Source organism: Mya arenaria, chromosome 10 (genome assembly GCF_026914265.1).
Source record: "Mya arenaria isolate MELC-2E11 chromosome 10, ASM2691426v1".
NCBI classification, from domain to species: domain Eukaryota; kingdom Metazoa; phylum Mollusca; class Bivalvia; order Myida; family Myidae; genus Mya; species Mya arenaria.
The window spans coordinates 73,086,643-73,113,804 of NC_069131.1; the positions used below are offsets into that span (position 1 = coordinate 73,086,643).

The 27,162-nt window shown below is 33.5% G+C and overlaps 1 protein-coding gene across 7 annotated transcripts in view; it reads left to right on the forward strand.

Moving 5' to 3' along the window:
- Positions 1-27,162, forward strand: part of LOC128205595 (potassium channel subfamily T member 2-like) — an 83,968-nt gene that overhangs the window by 23,029 nt on the left and 33,777 nt on the right. For 5 of the 7 annotated variants that reach the window (XM_052907327.1, XM_052907331.1, XM_052907328.1 and 2 more), the window contains 10 exons: positions 16,430-16,509; positions 17,443-17,539; positions 18,466-18,531; positions 20,554-20,659; positions 22,764-22,838; positions 23,413-23,499; positions 23,861-23,964; positions 24,680-24,866; positions 25,755-25,919; positions 26,251-26,451. In XM_052907327.1, the coding sequence (XP_052763287.1) occupies positions 16,430-16,509; positions 17,443-17,539; positions 18,466-18,531; positions 20,554-20,659; positions 22,764-22,838; positions 23,413-23,499; positions 23,861-23,964; positions 24,680-24,866; positions 25,755-25,919; positions 26,251-26,451 (1,168 nt within the window). Of the gene's footprint in view, positions 1-1,894; positions 2,071-9,367; positions 10,561-16,429; positions 16,510-17,442; positions 17,540-18,465; positions 18,532-20,553; positions 20,660-22,763; positions 22,839-23,412; positions 23,500-23,860; positions 23,965-24,679; positions 24,867-25,754; positions 25,920-26,250; positions 26,452-27,162 lie in introns of those variants that run through there. The other 2 variants (XM_052907334.1, XM_052907333.1) reach the window with 2 other exon arrangements.

The window sequence follows — 27,162 nt, forward strand, 5'->3', positions numbered from 1 at the left end:
CATCTCAGGCCATTGGCTTCTTTCCATCTCTATTGGTTTTGAAACTGAATAGTTTATGATTTAAAAATGACAGGCTGAAAATGCTGGATCTACTTGATCTACTTTTTTTTTCATTTTCACGGCACTCTTTGTACTCGTAAAACACATATGGTCACTTTATGGAATAAACAGTGGTAACTTTCAACGAATTTTACTTTTCTTAAATTAAATGTTAACTTTTTTTCGAGCATTGTTTATTGTTGAGTACACAAATGGAGCTTTTTCCCTAGATATGGTGTTGGGGATCGTGAAGCCCTAGAAGTCAGTGTTATCTCGCATGCTTATTGGTCAATTAAATATAGAATATATAGGAAACTTATTAGAACTCTGGCCTGCTGTACATGATAGTATAGAATACACAGTCTATGTGTTTCACACTGCCTAAACTATCCAAGATGGAAAAAATACACTTTTTTAATTTGGAAGAGGAATGAGTATCCCTTGTTCACCTCGAAATCCACTCCTATATTGAGGTAAGTTAGTATTGTGAGCAATCCTTAAGATGCACTCTTACTACCAATTAAGATTTACCACAATTAATAAAATTGTTTTAATATTCCAAAAAGGATAAATAAAAATTAATGTCAAGAACAATGGTTCTTATGAGGATAACGAGTTTAATTTGAAAGAAGTGAGCATATACAACACGGTATTCCTACTTCCAAGGACTATGATAAGTAGACAACAGTAAATCTTTTAGCATTCACCAATTATTTAATATTTTTGCACTTTCTGCTAATAAATTCACGGTTACAATCTTGTTATTAGCAATTAATATTTTTCATAAATGCATTATTTAATAAGTAGTTAAAGGTTTATCTGTCAAAATTGATGTTTGTTATACATGTGTATGTATTGATTTTGAATAACAATGTCACTTTAGCAAACTTTAAATATTATATCCGTATTTTATGAATAAATTCAATTGACATTCCACGCCATTCAGTCACATCCCACGCTGGCTTCGACAATTTGCATAGATATATATATATTGTATGTGTACAAGGGTTTGTATGGATTTATTAAAACAAAACAATGGCTAAAACAATGCAATAAGGTGTTTTTTATGCATGTTTTTCAAACATTAAAAAGCTTTCTTATTGATATATATATATTATTATACGTAGGAGTGGTAGACCTGGGGGCGTTGATGTTATTTTTTAGATTTCAAGTTAAAAGCTACGGTAGTCTAAATTAAGTATTAATGTTAATCATTAACAGTTTAAAATGCATTGTATTGCAAAATATTATTATGCACGTAGCATAACTGCGTTATTTTCATGACATAGTCATTATTTATATTTTAAATCTTCTGATTAATTGTTAAATATAATTTGCCTTATTAAGGAATAATGGCATAAAGTAGTTATCAGGTTTATAAATCGGGATACATAAGTTTTATATAAATATCTGATTATATTATATAGTGATCAATTAGACATTTAAGTTGTAGAACGCTGATTGGTTATACCATTTTGTTTATGGTATTGGTTCATGGACCTCGTTTGATTCGTTGAAGAATAATTGTTGACTCAGAGGAGCACAATAACAACGTTTTACGTGACTTGCCAAATTTGACACTTAAACCCATATTTGGCAAAGTTGTAGACAAGAGATCGGATCATTATTGTAAACATTAGTATTTGTTTCTGCTTCAATGAAGAGCGTCCGGCAAGTACCAGTTTGAATGGATGGTAAATATTTGCCGAAAAATATTGAAGGAATCAGCACAAGAAGTTGGTGGTTCAAAATTGGGACAATGATAACAAGTTGGAAGATGTTTATATAAAACATTTTAATCAAACTTTCTATTAGTTCGTAAGGTCACATTTCAAGATACACTGGTTAAACATAGGTCGCATTAAATCTGAATTGTAAGTGTGTTTATTGTGAATGAACTTTAAGTTCAGCGGAGTTTTCTGCAAGCTTAGTTATTTACAAAAGTCAGGAATTGTGTGTAAATAAAATGGAATACCATGTTCATCGTAGAACAAGGCTGAACACACACAGGCCAAGTCATCATGTTTTACTGTAAGTAAATATATGCAAAAAAATATTTTTTACATGAACTTACTATTTAAATTTCACTAATTAACAACTTTTTTATCTTTAAGATATTAATTATTTTTCAACAAGTCAGTTTGTTTGTATATTTATAACATTATATATTTATTTATTTTTGGTCAATAAAAGACTTAAATATAAAGCATATAAAGAAATTACAGAGTAAATTAAAAAGAAGTAATTTGATGATTTAGTTTTAACATAATTTAATAATTTTTATTTCAATTCTTATTTTTTGCCCATATACATATTTCTTCTGGGCCGTTTTGGTGTAGGAAAGCTGCCGTGAAGTGTAAGGTTTCTTTTTATTGAAGAAATGAATAATACCTAAAGGTTTTATCAAACAGACTTTAAATGACTTTTTGATGTGATATTATACACCTTTAGATACAAAAGGCATTTTACAACATCAATTTGCAAATTAATATATAAGTCACTTATAGGTACACAAATTCATTTTATTTCATTTTAAAGTATTTTGAGCAGGTATATTGCACTGGGGTAATACTGAACTTGTACCAAAAGCTTTTTTTTTACATTCAAAGTTATGTACCCTATTCACTTTTTCATGATCTGAAGGGATTTTAATCTGACCATTTAGGTGTTTCAGAAATGGTCATTTGTAGAGTCAATGATATTTCTCTTTTCCATGATTATAAATCAAAATAATAAACTATAAGTATCCTCCATGGCCAAGAGTGTAAGATTGGTTCATTCCTACCTGAGCGTAGGGTGTTGTGTGGAAATGATGTTTACCGAGTTTCCCCAAAACACTCTGCGCGAGGGTTGGGATGAACCTATCTTACATGAGCTGCTAATTGGTAGATGCTTTTTCTCCCACCTCAGTTAATCAAAATTAAGTAAAAATGTAATGTTTTTGCTGTAACTCTTTTTGTAGTGAAAATAAATGCGTATGGATATGTGATAATTCGTGGTTGTCATGGATATGCGCGCATGCAGGCGCAGTGATTCAGACTATGTTATTAGTGAAATCGGTCTTTAAATAGTTCTGAGGAGAGTGAAGAGTTATATCTTGAAAGGTATGTGAAAACCTTTTTATAGTGACATTTGCAGCAAGAAATAATGAATAAGCTTTGTAAATATTGCACCAAGACAATGTTTCTATGATGCTACAGGGAGGTAATTACAATGTGATGACCATTAAAAAGAAATTCCATATGGGCGTTTTATCTTTGCCCATGGGCAAGATAAGAATTTATAGCATGGTTAAATTTTTGGATCTACTTATCTGAGGTGGAAGAAATTCTCGAATAGTAAAGTAAAAGTTAAAATGAGGGCAAATTGTGTTAGAAATTGTTGGCTGTGTCATGGACACTACAGCGTCACGGACACTACATCAAGGTTTTGTAGCAGCATTGTTACTTAATCAGAAACAGAATTATCTCAATATAACATTGAAATAATAAGATAATGTTCAAACCCAGAAATAATGGTTCATTATGAAAGCTTATAATGAATTGGTTGGGTATTGTTATATATGGGTATGTGAATTATGCATCATGGACAGACTGACTATGGCTGTTCTGGGGGTTGTTTAAACGAGATGGAATTTTAAAATTATAATTTATTTTTATCATGTTTGCATTACATAAATATTTTTGTTTTAATCAACATATTAAATGTAAACTAAAGGGCTAAATTTAACAAAATTAAATTATTTTTTATTATAAATGACCTTATTGAGGTTATATATCAATGAAAAAGAGAATGTTTAACATACCTATGCCTGTAGTATGGGACACTGCTGGAGTGGCTGCAGGGATAACAAGACAGGGTTGATAAGCTGTATCAGGTCTTATACATTTCATTGTTTCCAATCGGGTAATCAAATGAAGCTTATATCACAGGAGGGAAAGTAACTAGGAAGCTGGTGCCCAACAAGGGTGCTGGTGCCCAACTGGGGTTCCAATCCCTTAAACTAGGGAGCCCAACTGGGGTTCCAATCCCTTAAACTAGGGTGCCCAACTGGGGTGCGAATTCCTTTAACTAGGGAACCCAACTAGAATGTTCAACTAAAGGGCGCTTAACTAGGTCGCTCAACTATGGCCACATTGGGGGATCAGAGTCCTAGGCTTGAATTTTAGTTTAGGGGGGGGGGGGGGGGATCTGAAAACAGAGAAGGGGTAGGAGCCTTTAAGAACACGGAAAAAAATATAGTGTTTTAGAACAAAAGATCTTCAAGGGAGATTTCTGCCTAGGATATTTAGTTTAATTGATTAAGTTACCAGCATGACTTTTTCCCCTGACAAATAGATGACGGCAAATTTTCGACCAAGGCAACGAAATATTGAAGTTTATCGGAGGGAAATTCATATTTTTAGGGGGAAAACGATGCTTAATTTTCAAGGAGAAGGGGCGTTCTTCTATATCAGGTTAAAAAAACCTAAATATAGACTGACATGCATATATATTATGTTCATTAAAAGGAAAGGTAACTCCTGAACATTACAGCTTAAACCCAGTTGTCGGAAAGAATCGTAACAGGATTATAATTATAGCATAGGTTAACTAGCTGGCGATCATTGTATTTTATTTCTTGGGAAATTATTACATTTTTTAAAATAATTACTGCATCTATATATTTATTACATCCAATTTGTTTGTTATTTTCATATCAACAGAGTGAAATAAAGCAGACAGTAATGCTGCTGTTCTGTTGTTTTCATTTGACAGTTTTTATCCATGACTCAATCAAATCATACTGCATTATAAGGCAATGCTTTTTGTCATCAGTGTTCAGAGATGCTGGACTTGATTTTCATAACTTCATGTTTTCGTTTTATACATACTTTGTACATAAATGTCTGTCAAATGTCATTTTACATCAATAAACAAAGATTACTGTCATTTTTGTGCATCACTAACACTGAATCAAACATTTATTTTATAACTTTATAAGGGGAGATAATTAAGCTGTTTCTCATAGATGTATATTCTAGATTGCTATGGGTATTGTAAAGGATGTTCTCGTATTAATGTCTAAGACCTATCAACACTACATCTTTCATCTTTGCTGATATACTGCTTTTTTATGTCAATGTTTTTATTATCTTAAAACAATCTTGCCTTGTTAAGTCACAATATATTGTCGTTTATAATATATAGTCTGAACCAGGGCTTTTAATGTCAACAAAAACAAGCTACAGGCACAGTTACATTAATGGATGGTCCCATTACTTGCAGTTACCACTGGAAAAGACATTATCATCAGTATATAAGTGTTAAAATAATTTATATCACAAACAAATCTATTTTTGAAAATAATTTATGGGTAAATAATGTCCTGAAGCAGGTTTGAACTTGTTTGTACAAGCTTGCAAAATTCAGAAAACTAATTGGATGCTGATTGAAATCAGAGACACTAATGCATCATATGAAAGTTACCTATATCTTTAAAAAGCATTTCATAGATGAAATACTTGATTGTCCCCAAAGGACATTAAAAATTGAAGAAAACAAAATCCAACGAACACTGGTTTGTACTGGTTTCAGATGGGTTCTAATGTCCTAGTTGATGGGTTTTAATGTCCTAGTTGATGGGTTCTAATGTCCTAGTTGAATAATGGGTTTGGCCTCTGATCTTAGAATTATGTTGACGATCTGGTGTTTTTTTAGTTTATTTATACTTGCACTGGGGCAAAGCCCATTTACCGAGTGCTCCGATAAGATTGTTATAGTCATATTAGGTGTTTAGAGCATATATAGTCCACAGAGAGAATGTAACCCTGTATGGAGCTAATTCTGGTTCTTTATCGTGCACCAGTGTATAGCACAGTGAGTGTCACACGGAACCCCTATTCAGATCTGTTTTGATAACTTCTTTTAAATAACTCCTTTAGGTAACTTTAAATTTCTATTGAAAATGTCAGAAGAACGGTTATATATTTTGAAATTATGCGGAGTAAAGTTGTTGTTTTTTAAATCATATTGAATAATTGCCCAAATTTTGAGGCAACTGATTGATTTTCAACAATACTTGATCATGCTTCCATGTAATATAAGAATCTGTCATGTGTTTTCCATACAGATAGAAAAATCCGACCCGAGGGCATTCGTGTAAGCCGTTAACAAGGCATGCTGAGTTCCCGGTCACGCAGCGTGCCCGAGGGTTGGATTTTTCAATCCGCATCGGAAAAACATGATTTATAATTTTTCTTGCATATCTAAAATTATGAATTTGTGGAAAAGTTGATGTTGAAAACGCACTTGTACATTTCACCTAAAAGTGTGTGCGACGTTGTTTACTGACGTCATAAAGAGCAGTAATTTTAAATCACTATCGACGTCAAATAGTTCCTAAAAATTGCGCTTTTATAATTATTTACTTTCAATTTTGATTAAAAGTATTGTAAACTTATATTTTTGATTGCGCTTTATTGAAATTGCATAATATACTTTTCATAAACCGTACAATTTCATAAACCATACAATAAAAAAAATAAGAAGTGGCGCGTTGTTGCACGTGACTCGTCTTACATGAGGGGGTGTAAGACGAATTTTTTCCAGCACTGGTCACATGACCGGAAACACACATCCAGTATGCAAGAATATTATTTCTATACCAATGTAGGAGAAGGAGTATGTCATTGGATTGGTGGATGGAAGGACGGGCAGGCTTTGGATTGCTTTTGAGGGGGGGGGGGGGGGGGGGGTCAATGTCACTTAGTTACCTAGAGTAGAAAATGAAAAAAATCATACATGCAAAGAGAATTTAAGGCCACTGCTTTTTTCGAACTCGTAGAAGAAATTAATTGGGTTGGTCAATGTGTTGTGTCAATGTGTGTGGAGTCCAATGGACTCCACGCGTACTTTGACCAACCCAATTGCGTTCATATCCCCGATAATGACATCAACCCCGCAATTCATTCCCTATATTTACACCAATAGTTCATTATTTCATTCATGAATTGTTAAAAAAATACTTCATTTCATTTAAGAAAACCTTTCAGTAATCCGTTCTTACCCATTCTGTAAATAGAACGACCCGACTATAACCGGAAATATTTTTTTCAAATGACGTCACAATAACGCGGGAAAAGATCAACCACTTGAAATCACTTGAAATCACTTTAAAACATAAAATTAAAACAATTCTGGTACCAATATATTTAAAATATAATAAACTTACACTTTTAAAAATGTTGATCTATATTTTACGGGACCTGCAGACACAATACAACCAATAACAAGATCAATAGCTTTCATGTATATTGTTATGCAATGAATTACGATCCGAACATATCCGAAGATGTTGCGTTCATCGATTGATGAACCGCTCAGAACGCAATTGCCGAAAGGCAGTTCATTTAAGGAACGGAAGTTGAGGTGTAAATATTTACCTATAATTTCTAATTGACCATATCCAAAACCTGGTTCATCGCACTGTGGCCCTTCTAGTTGAATAGCGGCTGCCTTATTTGATGACATTGTCGCTGGGACAGGAATCTACCATGATGTCATATCCATTATGTTTAAGAACTATAGGAAGTATTGATTGCGTGATTCAGTTCTTCTAATGATATTATTCAAACAACTCTTTTCAATAGTTATTTGGCAACATTTTACCAATACTTCCCTGTATACAATATAGCTTTAGACTTGACTCCTCATTACATATATCGCTCCCTGTGATATTTAGTTCTTATAACATATGAAGAACGTGGTGTGATGGGTGAATTTATCACATCCTGATGATCCAGTGATAGCTGTAGAAATTTACCATTAGAATATTCTTCCTTTCTCTATATAATTTAGATATTTGTACATTTTTCTTTTCTTCTCATTCTATTAAGGCTGAAAACCTGATTACGTTAAAACATACAGTCAAATTAGAATGGCCTTGGTGGTTCGCAAGTTGTAGACAAATATAATAATCATGAATATTTATGTCGCATTTCAAACTTTGTTGCACATGCACATGTATTTGATTTATTGCACATGGCTATGTTTAGAAAACTGTTTTTTTACCCTCAGGGATATAATTATGTTCCAGAAGAAATATTACGTTGTAGATAAAGGCGCATGCTGACAATTTCTGGTAATAATTAAAGTCTCCGTAACAGCATTATAGTTAAAGGGACTGAAATGAAATTGACCAATGTTAAAACTGTAACCATATTTAAAATTTATTATTAGTTATCCACATTTTTTTTTAACCGTAAAGAAGTTCAATTGTCAGGGTTTTCAAAATATTGAATGATGTGAAGTAACCTAGTTGTAATAATTTAAAGTGTTTCTGTAAGCTGTTTCGTTTAGTGTTAAAAGGGGGTAGTCATGAGTGTTAAAAGGGGGTAGTCATGAGTGTTAAAAGGGGGTAGTCATGAGTGTAAAAAGGGGGTAGTCATGAGTGTTAAAAGGGGGTAGTCATGCTTTAGATTGCCTGTGCACTGAGGGTGTTGTGGAAATCTTGGCTATGAATATACCAGGTAGTTCTCAATTCAAGTACTTTTGCTCCAGGAAATTATCTCAAAGTTGAATAAGAATACATCCTACATTTTCAGCCCATGAAATTGAAGAAAGGCAATCATTAAGTACTTATAGGCTTAATCATTAAGAATTTCAACGTTTGCGTGTATTTAAAGGTCCACCTAACTGGCACTCATCTGATACATGCTTTCTGTGTCAAATTGTGTGATGAGTATGTGTTAGCCATTGAGGTAGTATTCTAAGATAGATGACTGGAAGCAATATTTTAATGATTAAGAATGAGCTACGCTATCTCAGCCCATTTTTAATCATAAAAAATGTTACTTTGTGTCATACACATGAACAATACATATTACTAAAATATTTTAGACCTAACAATTTATTTAAATATCGAAAATTCACTACTGAAATATATTTTTCAAACTTAATGCCGTCCCCTTAGATTGTAAACATTTGAAGTATTGATTTTGTTTGTTTTCTTTTTTGATAAAGACCGGTCAATTCTTCTTTTATGTCTTAATTGAATAATTATATGTATGGCATTGAAGTGTTCCTGGTTTTTAACCCTCGGGACATTTTGTTGTATTGCCTTAAAATTTTCCACGACGTTAAGACAGATCAGTGTATAATTTATTATAAACTTTGACAAGTTGTTGACGTTTACGATGTCATATTCGTAACATTAGGCAGAAATGAATAAAAGTACATCTGCGTTGTACTATATTTATAAATTTCATCAATGTTAATATATTTTAAGATGTTCATGTGTGATGAATGCTGTTTATGTTAGTTCATAAAATGTGTGTAAATAAAAAGTCTATGGATGTTATGTATATTCGAGTGTCATGTCATTAAGATAAGGATTTAAATTTCGCGGAATGCTCGTTTGTTTCTCTTTTTTTGTCAGCGGTAAACAATGAATCATTATTGTGGCTTGATATTTAAAACAGGAGTTGACATTGACATTGTGTACTAAAGTTAGACTTTCTTTATCATTTAAAGAAAGCGTAATCCTGATTTAGCGACATTTTATCAAATTAAACTTTCAAGATCTATGTATGTAAATAATGTTACAAGTTGTAAGGACATGATTTTACAGCATTGTGAATTGTCATGTTGAAGTTAGGAATCTGTTTCATTTTCAAATTATAAACATTCTTTGTCAGTGAAATATTTTATGACAGAGCTAACAATTTATTGGATATTTATGTGATTTGAAGTAAACAAATAGATTTTGTTCAGAAAAATCATTTTTCAAAGGGAGATAATTTGGATATCACCTTCAAGTGTAATTGTGTTACAGCAGAGAAATTGGCAGTTTTAAAGATGATATGCAGTCTACCATATATATATGTAATATTTTTGATTCTTTAAGACAGAAACCTTTATCATCTGGAATTTGTGAAATTAGGAAAGCCAGTAAACCATTAAGTCTTATACGGCTGAACCAACGAAAAATGGAAAAAAAATGAACAACACTTAGAACAGATAGCTTAGAGAGTTTCTTTAACATTAGATTTTGTCAATACAAAGGTAGTAAGTTATATACCGACACTAAGGGACTGTGATATGATGTATATTTCCTGGATGTAATAAAATCCAGCTTGCATATGTAATGCGAAAAGTAAAAGAAGCCATCAGATCTATGGCGAAATTTGAGCGAAACATGTAGAAAATTGCAATATCAGGGTTAAAGAAGCAGTCAGCAGAAGACAGTTTATTACGGCAGTGTTTATCTCAAAAATTGGATTTTTGTTTTTTTGTTGTGATTCATACCTCGAAATATACTGGCCTAAGGATTTTGGTAATAAAAAAAAAGTGCTTAAAGAATTTTGGACAATCAATGATAAAGCCTTCTTACATGAGCTGAGTGGGATATTGTTAAAGTTTGAAAATATAAATAGTAAGGACAATGTTGAAGTCTGTAAGGTTTTCGTTACATCGTAGCAACGTTAGTTTGCAGAGTGGAAGTGATTGTGACAATATCTCCATTGACGACGACGGATACTTGTAAGTTGTTACTGTGAGGTTTTCTGTTATATTGTCGCAGTTGTTGGTTGTTTGTTGTCAGCATTGAAAACTATCAAAACCAAACTCCCATGGGCCATGGCAAGGATTTGCACCCGGCTTGCCTTGGTGAAAAACAGTGTGCTTTAACGCTCATATAAATTATGAATTGTCACAAGTGGTAATTTAAAAAAAAATAAAAAAATTGGCATGTTATTTATGGTAAGAGAATGATCAACTATGTTAAAAGAACCATGGATCCTGAGTCATGCTAAATTAAGCTAAGTTTAAGTAACAGAAAATTTATACAGTCAAACCCTGTTGGCTCAAACTCCCTTGGCTCAGATTCCTCGTTGGCTCGAACTCCCTTGGCTCAGATTCCTCGTTGGCTCGAACTCCCTTGGCTCAGATTCCTCGTTGGCTCGAACTGGTTTTTTTATACTGAATGTTAGCATTCCCGCTTGGCTGGAATTTTCTGAGGCTCGAGATATTTTCTATGGTCCCTGGGAGTTCGAGCAACGGGGTTCGACTGTAATATATGTCATCAAATTTGACATGGCTGATTATTTAATAGTTACTATGAGACCTATATTTGCTTGTCGCTGTTATTGTGTTAAAATGTAGGTAATTTTCTATTTGCTAAGTTTCGAATTTATCTGTACGAGGCTCTAGCATATTTTTGCGAGTTATTATATTTGTGCTTAGTCACATAATGATAAAATACATTCAGAAAAATGTGAATGGCTTACATAAAATTGTAATAAATTATACCAATCACGGAATTTTGAAAGCTAGGGCAAAAGTCATTCGCAATATGCAATTTTTATTCGCATTTTGCAAGTATGCAAGTCAAAATTCAAAATTTAACCCTGTATTTCCGCTATGGATCACCTATAATGATTTTACTTATATAAATATGATAATATGTTCTTTTTATCTAACTAAGATTAATTGTAGTGAGACACATGTAACCAAAACCTGTCAAACTGATCTGTACAAAGTAGGCAATTAAAGCATGCCTCGGGCCAAACCAATTTAATTTTCTGTTTGACGGATTTTGGCCACCGAAAGTTGGAGCGATTTTTTTCTCCATGTCGTTTAAAAAACAACAGTCAGATTCATATTTATAATGATAATCCTGACCATAACAACATTATAAACCCTACTAGGTGTTATTTATGAGGAACTTTTAACCCCATCAAGAATTTATTTTAGATACCCATTTCATTCTGTCCGAATGGTCTTAAGTCATTATGTCACATGTTTTTGTGTTGCTACTCACAAAACAGCTTCTTAAGCAACAGATCAGCCAATGACATTTCAGATACGCAAACATTAAGTGCAAGGCTTAATTGTTAAGAATTTCAACTTTCACGCATTTTTAAAAGTCTGCCTACTGTGACTGATTCAATACACATTCCTTGCATCATTGACAATGTGTCAGCCAATGAGATTGTATTTTACATTCCCTGCGTCATTGACAATGTGTCAGCCAATGAGATTGTATTTTACATTCCCTGTGTCATTGACAATGTGTCAGCCAATGAGATTGTATTTTACATTCCCTGTGTCATTGACAATGTGTCAGCCAATGAGATTGTATTTTACATTCCCTGCGTCATTGACAATGTGTCAGCCAATGAAATTGTATTTTACATTCCCTGCGTCATTGCCAATGAGATTGTATTTTACATTCCCTGCGTCATTGACAATGTGTCAGCCAATGAGATTGTATTTTACATTCCCTGTGTCATTGACAATGAGATTGTATTTTACATTCCCTGTGTCATTGCCAATGAGATTGTATTTTACATTCCCTGTGTCATTGCCAATGAGATTGTATTTTACATTCCCTGTGTCATTGCCAATGAGATTGTATTTTACATTCCCTGTGTAATTGACAATGTGTTAGCCAATGAGATTGTATTTTACATTCCCTGCGTCATTGACAATGTGTCAGCCAATGAGATTGTATTTTACATTCCCTGCGTCATTGACAATGTGTTAGCCAATGAGATTGTATTTTACATTCCCTGCGTCATTGACAATGTGTTAGCCAATGAGATTGTATTTTACATTCCCTGCGTCATTGACAATGTGTTAGCCAATGAGATTGTATTTTACATTCCCTGCGTCATTGACAATGTGTCAGCCAATGAGATTGTATTTTACATTCCCTGCGTCATTGACAATGTGTCAGCCAATGAGATTGTATTTTACATTCCCTGTGTCATTGACAATGTGTCAGCCAATGAGATTGTATTTTACATTCCCTGCGTCATTGACAATGTGTCAGCCAATGAAATTGTATTTTACATTCCCTGCGTCATTGCCAATGAGATTGTATTTTACATTCCCTGCGTCATTGACAATGTGTCAGCCAATGAGATTGTATTTTACATTCCCTGTGTCATTGACAATGAGATTGTATTTTACATTCCCTATGTCATTGCCAATGAGATTGTATTTTACATTCCCTGTGTCATTGCCAATGAGATTGTATTTTACATTCCCTGCGCCATTGACAATGAGATTGTATTTTACATTCCCTGTGTCATTGCCAATGAGATTGTATTTTACATTCCCTGTGTCATTGACAATGAGATTGTATTTTACATTCCCTGCGCCATTGACAATGAGATTGTATTTTACATTCCCTGTGTCATTGCCAATGAGATTGTATTTTACATTCCCTGTGTCATTGCCAATGAGATTGTATTTTACATTCCCTATGTCATTGCCAATGAGATTGTATTTTACATTCCCTGTGTCATTGACAATGAGATTGTATTTTACATTCCCTGCGCCATTGACAATGAGATTGTATTTTACATTCCCTATGTCATTGCCAATGAGATTGTATTTTACATTCCCTGTGTCATTGACAATGAGATTGTATTTTACATTCCCTGTGTCATTGCCAATGAGATTGTATTTTACATTCCCTGCGCCATTGACAATGTGTTAGCCAATGAGATTGTATTTTACATTCCCTGCGTCATTGCCAATGAGATTGTATTTTACATTCCCTGCGTCATTGACAATGTGTCAGCCAATGAGATTGTATTTTACATTCCCTGTGTCATTGACAATGTGTCAGCCAATGAGATTGTATTTTACATTCCCTGCGTCATTGACAATGTGTCAGCCAATGAGATTGTATTTTACGTTCCCAGCGTCATTGACAATGTGTCAGCCAATGAGATTGTATTTTACATTCCCTGCGTCATTGACAATGTGTCAGCCAATGAGATTGTATTTTAGGTTCCCTGCGTCATTGACAATGTGTCAGCCAATGAGATTGTATTTTACGTTCCCTGCGTCAATGACAATGTGTCAGGCAATGAGAATGTATTTTACGTTCCCTGCGTCATTGACAATGTGTCAGCCAATGAGATTGTATTTTACATTCCCTGCATCAATGACAATGTGTCAGCCAATGAGATTGTATTTTACATTCCCTGCGTCATTGACAATGTGTCAGCCAATGAAATTGTATTTTACATTCCCTGCGTCATTGACAATGTGTCAGCCAATGAGATTGTATTTTACATTCCCTGCGTCATTGACAATGTGTCAGCAAATGAGATTGTATTTTACATTCCCTGCGTCATTGACAATGTGTCAGCAAATGAGATTGTATTTTACATTCCCTGCGTCATTGACAATGTGTTAGCCAATGAGATTGTATTTTACATTCCCTGCGTCATTGACAATGTGTCAGCCAATGAGATTGTATTTTACATTCCCTGCGTCATTGACAATGTGTCAGCCAATGAGATTGTATTTTACATTCCCTGCGTCATTGACAATGTGTCAGCCAATGAGATTGTATTTTACATTCCCTGCGTCATTGACAATGTGTCAGCCGATGAGATTGTATTTTACATTCCCTGCGTCATTGACAATGTGTCAGCCAATGAGATGTATATTTTAAGTCACACTAAGCTCACTCCATCCCTTCTAAATCATTAAGAATTTATTTCATGTTATCTAACAAATACGTAGTAAAAAGTAGGATTGGTTGTATGATTTTGTTTTATTCATATTTTTACATTTTCTGAAAAAAAGTGTGTGTTTATTTGGTTGAACAAGACTTTGAAACGGTGCGCCCTTAAATAATAAAACAATGATGTATTTTCTGCGGTCTTCAAAGTTCATGTTGTTGCATAAATTTACAACATGACTTTGTGTTACACTAGCTGTGGATAATTAATTCATGTTTCCGGAAACAAAACCACATTCAAGAGTCACTTTGTCACAATTATAACTGTTTTGAACCAAGGCAACCTGATTGTTGGTTTAATTATTCCTTTAAATTTCATGATAATAAAACAGAAATGAAAACATAATATTTAAAAATACAACTAATTTAGAATTTGACTAAAAGCTTAAATAGGCCATTTTCTTTGGCATCAAAAACTGTATGTTTTATGATTGTTGAAAATGTGTAAGTTGGGAAATATATACATAATATGTGTCAAAAATAGAATGTAAGATGTTTATAAGGTAAGTGAGTTAACACAATGGTGTTTTTTTCATCATCGATAGTATTTGTGTACCTAAAGTATATGTAAGAATCTTTTTAGCATATTTTTTAGGTCTTTTTTTAATTTGCAGCTGTGCATATGTTGGCTAGATCATTCCTTTCACAGAACTCATTTTTTTACCAAAATAACTTATTTACATTTAGGGCAATATTTGTAATTTTAGCTATTACACTTACCTCCCATGTCAGAAGGTTGGACATTGGGGGTATTTATTTATTAGGGATTGAAATTTGGTCCAAAATCGAAATCACAAGCCATTTTGGATTTTATAATGGAAATCAGAAGTTTATCAAAATGTACAAACTTACTCATTAGGATATATTTAAACGTCAATAAGAATTCTTAACAGATTAGAACACAACGTACATTTTCAGCCAATGAAATTGCAGATTGGCAATCATTAAGTTCGATGTTTAATCATTACGAATTTCAACTTTTGCCGATTTTTAAAGGTCCACCTACTTCCAATCATCCTATACAAAAGCTCTGCATCAGATTTTGGGTTTGCAATGTGTCAGCCAATGAGGTAATATTCTAAGCATGAAGTGATATTTCAATGATTAAGGAAGGTTTGTTCGCTATGTTCACTCCACCCATTATTGATCATTAAAATGTTACTTCATGTCATCTAACTATTGCATAGAACTGATAGCATTACTTCCCTGTTATTATGGTGTGTTTTTGATGTATGGAAGCAATTATTCAACGATAAGATTATGCAATCGATTTATATCGCCAATCTTAATTGTAAACAATTGTTTTCAGACAATACTGGAGCATAATTTTATACCATATATTTAGACTGGGTTTTCCAGATGACGCAATCAATTGTCAATTTCTTGAGTTTTCCCCGAGGCTATTGACATAAGCATTCAATTTTGAAGCGTTTAGATCTCAATACTGTCATCTATCTACTTGAGGAGGGGTAAGGTAAGCATAGTGCTATGTGAAATGACCCAATAGTTCTATGTGAGATTAGTACCCTGTTTATATGACTGACATTTGCCCCGCACCATTTGGGGGGGTGGGGGCTAACATATTAATGAGGGTAAATTTACCCTTGTGGTATGTTCGGACATGTTTGTATTGTATATTGTAAGTTCTTCAAAGGTTTTGCTTTTGTATGACATGAAATTATTTTATTACACACTGGGACAAAGTATTATTTGTGGCTTCATGCTCAAATGCCCCAAAAGGTGATATTGTTTTCCTCTTAGGTCAACCAACAGTCAAAATCAAGTGAAAAATTAAATCAACTTTATTCATAAATGGTTAACTTATGTAGCATTTTGATTATTTCCCGATATTTTTCTATCTTTCAGTTCCGCGCCAGTTAAATACTTTGAACATGATTCCATACGAGGGAGGTTGCGGAGAATCCTCATACGGAATTCCACAGCGCGTAAGTTTAACTTGTTTTGCATGGAATAATGCTTTTTAATTTTTTAGGTTGACTGTTGTTGATTTAAAATTGGTTCACTTGTGAATCATGGCAGACACAGGGATTACTTTGTCCAACCATGGCATTATGGTCATCACACGTTTTTATTTCTGATCAATAACTTTTGAACGTAATATGCACAATGGTCATGGTCAGTAGGTAATCCCTATTGAATTTAGGGTCAAAGGTCAAGATCATTAAGTGACCTTTACTTGTCAATAATGGTGTTTTTGTTTCAAATCAATTAATTTTGAACAACTTAGTGCAGAGTCTTCAAACTTGGTATCATAGTTAGTAGATGTCCCATATTGGGGTCAAAGGTCAAGATCATAGTGACCTTTACTAGTCAATAATGGTGCTTTTATTTCTAATCAATTAATTTTGAACAACTTGGTGCAAAGTCTTCAAACTTGGTATCATGGTCAGTAAATGTCCCATATTGGGGTCAAAGGTCAAGATCATGGTGACCTTTACTAGATTTTTTGGGGGCTCCCCTGAGAGGCACCCTGTCCGATTTGCAGAATCATATTTTAAAAAAGAAAATCAGTGTCATAGCTTTGTGGTTACTTATTGTAATGATGTTGAAGCTCCGTATGAGATACTTAAGTATTGCAAGGTGAAGGTCACCACACTAAGATACCTTCCAAGATATATGGAACTTGGAACACATGTTAAGAGTGACAGTATGCATAACTTTCGTATAGCTCACAAGTCTGTCTAAAATTTGTGTTTGTTTATGACAAAACTTATTTCCAGTCCATTAATTAAAATTTGGGCTCATTTTTTTCATCTCAAATAGATACTCATTTTACTTTGAATACAAATATACAAAGCGAACTTACAGGATATTTATATCCAGTTTATGCACTTACTTTTTATAATTGCTATTTACAGGTCTGGCTTTCACGGTGTTTGACGTCATTGCGAAGAGCCTGGTGTGTATACTCTACTTCGTACGAGTCATTCTTGATGATATGTCAACGTACGAGTGGTAAGATTTTTTAATCTGAACAACCCTTGATCCACCAGTTGTTACAAACGCTGGTAGCTTAAAAAGTCCATCCTTGTTCCTAGTCTTTTCATAACATGCAATTCCATTGGATACACTGGGCAAATGGACTGCATAGACATTGTACTCGCGAATAATTGATGAGGTAAAATTCAGACGTTTGATTGGACGGCCTGAAACACATCTTAGGCTATACAGAAATACTGAACATTTACGGTTGAATTCATGCATTGCAAAATTTCCCTAGCCTGTTTTTCCATAGTATATCTTGTACTATTATCGGAATAATATAGTGAAGACCGGGTCAATTCCAAAGTCATGCTTGAGTCTGAATTTTCAAATTTTCAGTTAGAGCTTTTCCACTGTTTAGAAATTTTAAAACTCACAAACTGGGACTCATTTTCATCAGTGTCATTTCTTTATTAACATTACATTTGGATACAATAAGGCGTCCTTTCCTTTTTTAACTTCATTTTTATACCCTTTTTCTTCTTCAACATAATGTAACAAAAAATTCTTTACATGTACGATTGCATTTAATTTCACCTCGTGAATGCCACTCGTGAAATAAATCTCTTGGTACTCATATGGTGAAATATGTTGCGATCTTACACTGAAACAAAAATGCTTTCCTCTATATCACTTGATGAAATATGTTGCAATCTTACACTTAAACAAAAATGCTTTCCTCTTCATCACTTGATGAAATATTTTGCGATCTTACACTGAAACAAAAATGCTCTCCTCTATATCACTTGATGAAATATGTTGCGATCTTACACTGAAACAAAAATGCTCTCTTATATATCACTTGATGAAATATGTTGCGTCCTACACTGAAACAAAAATGCTTTCCTTTATATCATGAATTATTGTCAACCTTGACTTACAGAATGCTTTATTTCCAGTTCTGGCGATCCGTGCCAAGTTGTCAACGGCACAAAACAATCTTCAGGTTCATCTAAGGTCAACTGGTAAGGTGGTTTTGTGGCAAATTATTGTGTATTGACTATTTGATTAATTGAATTAGAACACATGACATACTGGATGTTGACCAGATAATGAGTATCTTTTCATCAGTCTGATATTTTTTGTCTTTTTGGAACTGTTTCCAATGGCTCTTTTATTGGTAAAAATATAAATTGATTGCACCACAAAAAATATGAATATCTGGATGAAAAATCAGAGTACACTTAAGACAATAAACATTTAAATGTGCAACAAGTATAAAAACAGCTTGTTTGTCTTTTTGTGTATGTATGTGTGTTAATCATCAAATAAAACATACTGTCCTTTATATCATTTTTTTACGATATTTAACCTTTCAAATTGATTGATTATTCATTATGAAGGAGTTCTTGCCCCTTGATTTATTAATAGCTAAATTATTACTGCTATAATTTTCTATTCATGGGCAATAACTCCTTCATAATGCAAACATAACATTGATTTACTGGTACATTTAGGTCAAGGCAGAATCTAGGATTTAACATTTCTCAAATTACTTCAAAGTGGTTGTAATTCAAGGTGAACATTTGAGAAATAGGTGATAAAATATGATGCTCTTTTCATTGTAAGACCACTGATGTTTCCCTCTTTCCCATGTCATGATTGTAAAACAGATTTAAAACAGAATCACTCTATGAAATTTGACACTTGACAAACTGAATATCCTTTGTGTCCTTCTGTAACCTTAGTTTTGAAAAATGATCATGAACATAACTTGTGTTGATATGATATGTTTGCATGATAAATTCATAAAAGAGCATTTTATATACATGAAGTTTTCATCTTTATTTTAATGTAATAGTTAATGTGAAAGAAATTTCAAAGTAAGAACCTTATAAATAGAATTCTTATTATTGACATTTGCTTTTTCCCCTTTTATTTCTAAAGATTTTTTTTTGTAAAAAATGAGCCATTTTAAGCCCTTCTTTCTTTTAAAAAATACCCATTTTGTCATTAAAAGCACCTGCCTTTTATTGGGGTGTTATAGACTATTAAAGTGGATTTGTTTTCGAAGCGGTTAAACTTTGATTTAATTAAAAGTGAAGTTTATTGCAATTCTTTGTACATATAAATACAAATAATTTCATGAAAAGATGCATTCAGATTAAAATAGAATTAGATATGGCACTCTTTAAAAAGTGTGAATAAATAAAATAGGCTTAAAGTGGTAATATATAGATATGTTTTCCTTATTTCTGATAATTGTTATCTAAAAGAATTAATATGACACATGCTTATAAATATTTTTTCGTTTATAACACTATCAAGTTACATAATGAATTCAACTTTTTTGCAAATTAATTCAACTTTTTGCATAATTATGTTAAATGGCTGTTTTTCATGCAATTTTATGCTGCTAGTAATGATAGCATCTTCAATTACTCTGTAACAAAAGTGCATTTTTTTATACACATTAAAGGTGAATAAATGGATCATTACATAACTGAATAAAACACATGGTAAATAACCACATATTGTGCTTATATAAATATCAATATCGTTTTTTGACCTTCAGTAAAACAAAATTATCTAAAACATACTTTAAGTATTGAGGGGTACAGTTTTTTAGAAAAAGTAACTGCATGCACAACCTGAGTTATTAAATTTCAGGGCGCGTTCGTGTATTAATTCCATCACGAGGGTTGTGTGTGCAGAGTGTAACAGTTTTTTTACCAGGTTGTCAAGGACAACATTCCAAAATTAAGAAAAAATAATGAATTGCACTGTAATTTACCTGCACAGTTAAGCTGAACCTATTCTTAATACCGTTCTGATATTAATGTTAATGTACAGACAAACAAACCACTTGCCCACATGGTACTAGTTCAACTGATCTATTTTTAGATGCATTATTCTCGCTAATCATTTAGCTTACAAGCCATGACATTTAGTTAAACAAAATGTTTTGAGTCCAGCTTCCTATGAAGCTGAGGGTTTTCTGAAGGGTATTTGTTACCAATATAGCGAGATTATATATTGTTTTACAGGCATGTGATGTTATGGGTCCATCGTCCAATGTGGCTGTGGGTCATGCAAGTTGTCCTCTCCGTGATAACGTTCGTCAAGGGTCTATTAAAAATTTACATCGCTAAGGTAACAAGACAAAATTCCAAGATATTTGTTGGGTGTTTAGTAACAAAGCATAAATTTTAAAAATTATAGATGAGTTGGGTAACAGATAGTTTCTTTCAACACTAAATTCCTGTATCACATGAACGTTTTTGTAAGTTAAATTGATAAATGTCTTCAGAGGTATTTTTATATGAATAATTTTGATCCTTTGAAGTTTGTTTCAGTAAACAATTTTTTTATAAAAGTTGAGCCAGGTTTCCTAAGGTAGTAAAATCTAATTATGACTTTGTGTATATCCTTACACAACAGAAGAAATAATATGTAAGTATGAGGCCACAGTACAGTAATAGTTTGTTTGGTGTTTCTCGTCTAAACCACAATAATTTCCTAGACTGTTCCTCTACTGGAACCAATTTTTTTTTTTTTCATTTCAAAACAACAACAAAAAATACCCACATGCAACCACCTTAAAGCTGCACTCTCACAGATTTACGGTATTGATTTTTCTTTTAATTTATGTCTCAGAATCAGCCTTTTTGGCATCATTGCCTTCAATTCAGTCAAATAAGGTAAAGCACAATAGAACAGGTCTCAATTATAAGGAAAACTTTCGAAAAACACATTTTGCTTAAAGCTCAATTGTTTGAAAAACTGCCGAAGAACTCACTTTTCTTAAAGCTAGCCATTAAACCATTTTCGAATGTAGATATGGAAACCTACGATCTGATCTTTTTTCAGCAGTCTTGTATCACAGGTTTCAAGACATTTATGACATTCAAGTTAGCCCGTTCCAAGACAAAATTAAAATAAAAGTTGCTAATCTGTGAGACTGCAGCTTAAAGAGCAGGAAGGGAAACACCAATAGAACTCTTTATTATTTATTGTGGCCTGAAATGAATTATAAATGTATGTTTAACTAGATACATTTACCCTTGTGCGTCTTCCTTAAGTCAACTCCCTCCTCTATTACAATATATTGGTATTTTTAGGAAAAGATTTTTTGTAAATGTTATGTTTATTTCATTTTTTCAATGGTTTTATTTTGTTAAAGAAATCTTGTTGTGCATATTCATTTTTGTTTGTGATTGGAGATTGTTGTGTGAGACCTATTCCATCTAATGTATTTCCATCTAAATGTGAGTTAATGTTAAATATCGCTTTAAGAAATAAATGTGAATCTGTTTGTGTAAGTGTATTTGCATGTGCAGATTTGTTTGTTAATTGTTGTTTTTGAGAACGCTTATTGAATGATTGACAGACGGATTTAGTATGCAAATAGTTAGTAGAATTATTAATCAGAACGAAGTAAGGAATTAATTTAATAAATTACCTATGATAAATAGCCAGCCTCTTTTCGTAGATGAACTTAGTAACATAGAGCATAGTTTGTCGTTAATTTGATCTAAGCACATAAACATTTGATACTTGTGCTAAAACAACATTTATGGTCATTTGACACCAGCTCTAATGAATCAATGTTTTGTTTAATTTGTTTAAACATATTAATCAGTTCAAGGATACACAAAAATGACTGCACAATATACAAATAATTCAAAATTATATAAAATAATTCTAAATGGATTGGAAGACAAGCGTATTAACGCTTATGTAAATAACTTTTAATCCTTGTTTTTGTCATCAAACACACATTGGTCTTCTGCATTTAAATACAGGGCCTATATTTACCAAAAAAGTTAAGACTTTGAATGACACAAATTTTATTTCTATTCTAAAATTCAATTGCTTTTAGATCATTAATGCCATGTTCAAAATAACAGATTTTACCATTTATTACTCATCTTTTATCGCATTCCCATTCTGAGAAGATGAGTCTACGAAACACACAAGTGTGGGGCTTTGACTCCAGGGGCCGTATTTAATATAATTCTTATCTTTATCCTAAGTCATGCCTGAGTGATTTCATTCATTTTATTAGCCAATTATTACGGTCCAATCAAAACACTCAGATTCAAAGTTGTTGATTGAATACAGACTCTGTATAAATAAGAAATCCTTATGTATTGGTATCACACAAATCCTATTTTTTTGCTGTTTCAAGTTAAAATCAAACTGTCACTATTCATTATGTCGGTATGATTTAACCTTATCTATATGTATTTTGCAGGGTAATAGAAGTGAGCAGTTTCTACAAGCCAACTTCATCCTGGAGGTGTTCAGCTCCGTCCCTTTTATTGTGACAGTAAGTGAGATTAGTGTTCAGGTTTACGCCTCGACCAATAGGATCGTCTGACAGATTCATATATAATTATTCAGAAGAGCTCTGGCAACCAAAATTTTATCAAGCTGATACAGCTGACTGCTTTCCATTTAGGCTTTATTTGTGTTTTTAAGTCAGTTATGTAAGAGTTCTGCATGCCTTCTGGCCAATATAGAGGCATTTCGTGCTCAACACTAAGAAAGTCAGCATTTATTTTGGTCTTCTGAAGTCTTAAATAAATTGACTTAAACCTAATACTCATAGTGCAGATTGTTCACAATTTTTGTTAAAGTTAACAGCATTGTAAACGTCATCATTGTTGATTTTCAAATCTTAACTGGTGTGGAAGTTTAATGGACACACTTGTGGTATGCAAAAAAATATATCATACAATCATGATGATCATGGAGCTTTTCAAATTTTATCAAAGCAAATTAAACACAATTTTGCCCATTTGCTCATTTTGCTTTCACCACCCTCTTAATACTGTAGAAGGTGCTTAACTTATCAGAATGTTTTCATGCAGTTTGAAGTAATTGCACCATTATCATTTCAGCTGTGCTATCCTCCGCTGCTACAGAACCTTTTTGTACCGTCATTTCTATCATGTTGGCTTGTGAAGAAAGCTCTTGATAGATTACTGGTAAGATTTATTATTGTTGCACACGGGACATTAGGGAAGTCTTTTACCAGTTTCCACACTTGCCCTGGGGTTTGATTTTCTGGTTCTTACCACAAACACTTGATAGATATTATTAACTTAACCATTAATATGCAAGTAAACCTTTGATAGTTTTTGCCTTGTTAGGCATATAGGTTTTGCATAGCTGATATTCCATGAAAGCAATTATCCATACCTTTTTGGTGTTCAAAGTTTTGCAAAACTCCAGCATACTTGTTTGAGTTAAGGTTTATTTTTTATTCAAATGAGTGAAAATTCTGAACCAAAAAAATGAAGATTAATTTTAAGAATCCAGTAAAAAACATGATATCGTGTATTTCAGAATGACCTGCATCGTACTAGACAGCGATTCCAGACTATTTCTGTGACACTCTCTCAACAGTGTCTGATTCTCATCGCCACGCTTTTCTGTATGATCTTTACCACGTAAGTATTTTTGTTGATCTTTAACATGGACAAAGTTTGGTTGATCTTTCTTTATCATGTTAACATTTTTGTTGTTCATATTTTGGATGATCTTTACCATGTCTGTATTTTTGTTGATCTTCACTAAACACATACATGTAGTTTCTCAGATCTGTTTGATGAATAAAGTGTTGTGAATTGTCTTAAGTATCATAAACTTCTTATTATTACCACTTTATCTCAGGTTTAGCCTGTCTGTTTACAATGAAAAATGATCAGGGCATTGTGATAGGCTTGGTGTCTTCAGCATTGTAGGGCTGAAAATTAAACCTACACCATAACTCAATTATTTTTAAATATTTTCAAATAAAACTTGGTACACATGTTGCCAGAGAAAAAACACAAGGAAGGCCCATAAGTTTAGCTTTGATAATAAATGAGTTCTCACCGCATTTCACTGAGGAACCTCTGTGTTTGCTCTGCTGCACTGTTGTTGTAATCATGAACATTTAAGATGTATTTCAAAATTTATCTTCAAATGCTGCTGTGCTTTTTGTACGACCATTTTAGTCTTTCAGATAAAAAACCCATTTAAAAACCTGGCATCAATGAATCAAGTTCAGTCAGTTACGGATCTAAAATATTAAGCATACCCATTGGTAGCCTGACAAATATTAGCAACCATTGGCATCCACTGGCAGTGCTCCTATCTTGAGCTTCTAACTTCCCTTTCCAGGATCTGTGGTATACAGCACATCCAGCGAGCCAGTGCTGAGGTTCAACTCAACATGTTCGACGCAGTGTATTTTGTGATAGTAACGTTCTCAACTGTGGGTTACGGGGACATATCGCCCGATATCTGGCCGTCGCAAGTGTTCATGATCCTAATGATCTGTATAGCATTTGCCTTTATTCCGATGCAGGTAAGACATTTTTACCTGTCTAAATTTTGAAGAAAACAAGTCAAGGTATTGTTATAGCTTTAAGATCATTGTTTGCACCTTTTTAAGCAGTGTGGTCACTGTCATACTATAACTTTTAGCTAGGTCTTAACTCAAAAACTGTTGAAGATGATTGAATGGAATTTGGTACACATGTTGCCAGAGACAATACACACATGTATAGGAAGGCCCATTACTCTTCATTTAACAATTGTTGAGTTATGCCCTTTGTTTTTAGCCTTGGTTCGTCTTCATATCATTGTCTGACTGAGAAAAATGTACGAGTGCTAGCATGGTATTGAATTGTTTATATTTTGAAACTCTTGCCTGTAAAGCTGCACTCTCTCAGATACCGTTTTCACAACTTTTCTTAAATTTTGTCTTGCTACGAGCCTTTTTTATGTAAATGTCTTAACACCAGTGATATTAAACGGCTGACTTAAGATCGCAGTTTTTCATATTCATGGTCGAAAATTGATGTTTTATGGCTAAAAGTGTTACTAATGCTTTAGAAAATATAAAAAATTTGTCCATTTTTCAAACGACTGAAATCTGTTCTAGTGTAAGATATCTTATATGACTGACGTGAATTCAATGATTTCAAAATCAGCTGATTCTGAGACAAAAATTAAAAAAAAAATGTGAAAACTACCAATCTGTCAGTCCTTCGGTATTGAGGACTGCCTATCACCTAAGAGGTCATCGGTTCAAGACCATTCTGGAGCAATTTCTCTTTGTTTTTTAACCATTACTCTAATGCTGGTTTCTACCAGGAAAAATACTTCAGCTTGGTTCTACAAGCTCTCAGCTTTCATCACAATGAGTGGAAATAAAACTGTTCCAACCCAAACTATTTCCTTGTGGTCACAGATCCAGATGATAGCCTCCACGATCGCGGAGCGTATGAAGTTTGGCAGTGAATACAGTGAACGACGCGCGGCAGGGTGTAAACATGTGGTCGTTGTCTCGCGTACCCTACAGACAGACACTGTCATGGACTTCTTGCTCGAGTTTTATGCTCATCCAAAACTAGAGGTAAGAATTAGAAGTGATCTGATTCTGAAAATGGTGACTGTATATTTTTGTGTTATTGCTGGTTTACAGGATAAAAAAAAATATGTGTTTGGTTTGCGAGTTTGTAGTTTGATTTAGTTTTATTGTGAATTAGAAATAAAATCTCATGAATTATTTTTTAAGCTGCTTTCACTTAGACTGCTAAATGTTTAAAGATGATATGTCCTTGTATGAACACATATCTGTGTAAATAAACAGTTCCATGAAATGAGTCATAGTAGCTAAAGTGATATTGAATGCAAGTGGGTAAAGTTGTTGTTTTGCATTAAATAACATAACAATATTTGTTCAGGAACATGTTGTGGTCTTGATGGCCTCGGAACTAATGGATGTGAACATGCAAGTGATCCTGAAGGACCCAAAATGGTCGCAGCGCGTCGTGTACATGCGGGGATCCGTTCTCAAAGATACGGACCTGAAACGGTGTCGTATAGCCAGCGCAGAGGCCTGCTTTATTCTCGCACCTCGTTACATCAAAGACAGGACACAAGCTGTAAGTGTTTGTTTCAAAGGCTAATTTCCTGATGACTATGTATGTTTTGTTGGCACTCTGTTAACTTAATCTCAATAAAGCATGCGTAATGTTGTATTAAACGATTAAAGTTAATATTCAACCTTAAATTAAAACCTAGAATAATGCATAGGACATTGTCCAATGCCTTCACTTTTTGCAGGATTAGCATAGGACCTTTGCACCAATTATAACCACTACTCTGACCTTTTTGCCACTTAATGTTATCACTGTTATAACTGTCTATTCTAGGATCAGCACACAATTTTGAGATCATGTATGGTGAAAGACCTTGTCCCGAAGTGTAAACAATATAACCATGCAGCTTTTACTCTGATCTTTGGCCTTTTATATATTCCTTATTATCTTTGCTATGAGCAAGCAGCACACAAGGTCATGCGACGGGAAGATCATGTTAAGGGACTTACTCAGAGAAGGTTTTCAGTCTGTGAAGGTTCCGCTTGTTGAAGGGGTTTTGCTGTGGGGAAGGGTTTTGCTTTTTCGTTCGGCGACGTGTTTCGCTTGGGGAAGGGTTTTGCTTTTTCCCTCGGTGAAGGGTTTTGCTTGGGAAAGGGTTTCGCTCCTTCACTCAGTGAAGGGTTTTGCTCAGAAGCTCCAATATGTATAACATCAGACTTTTTCTGTGATATTTCACCTTTTATTATTTGATTTGTTGATCATGGTGTTTTTTAT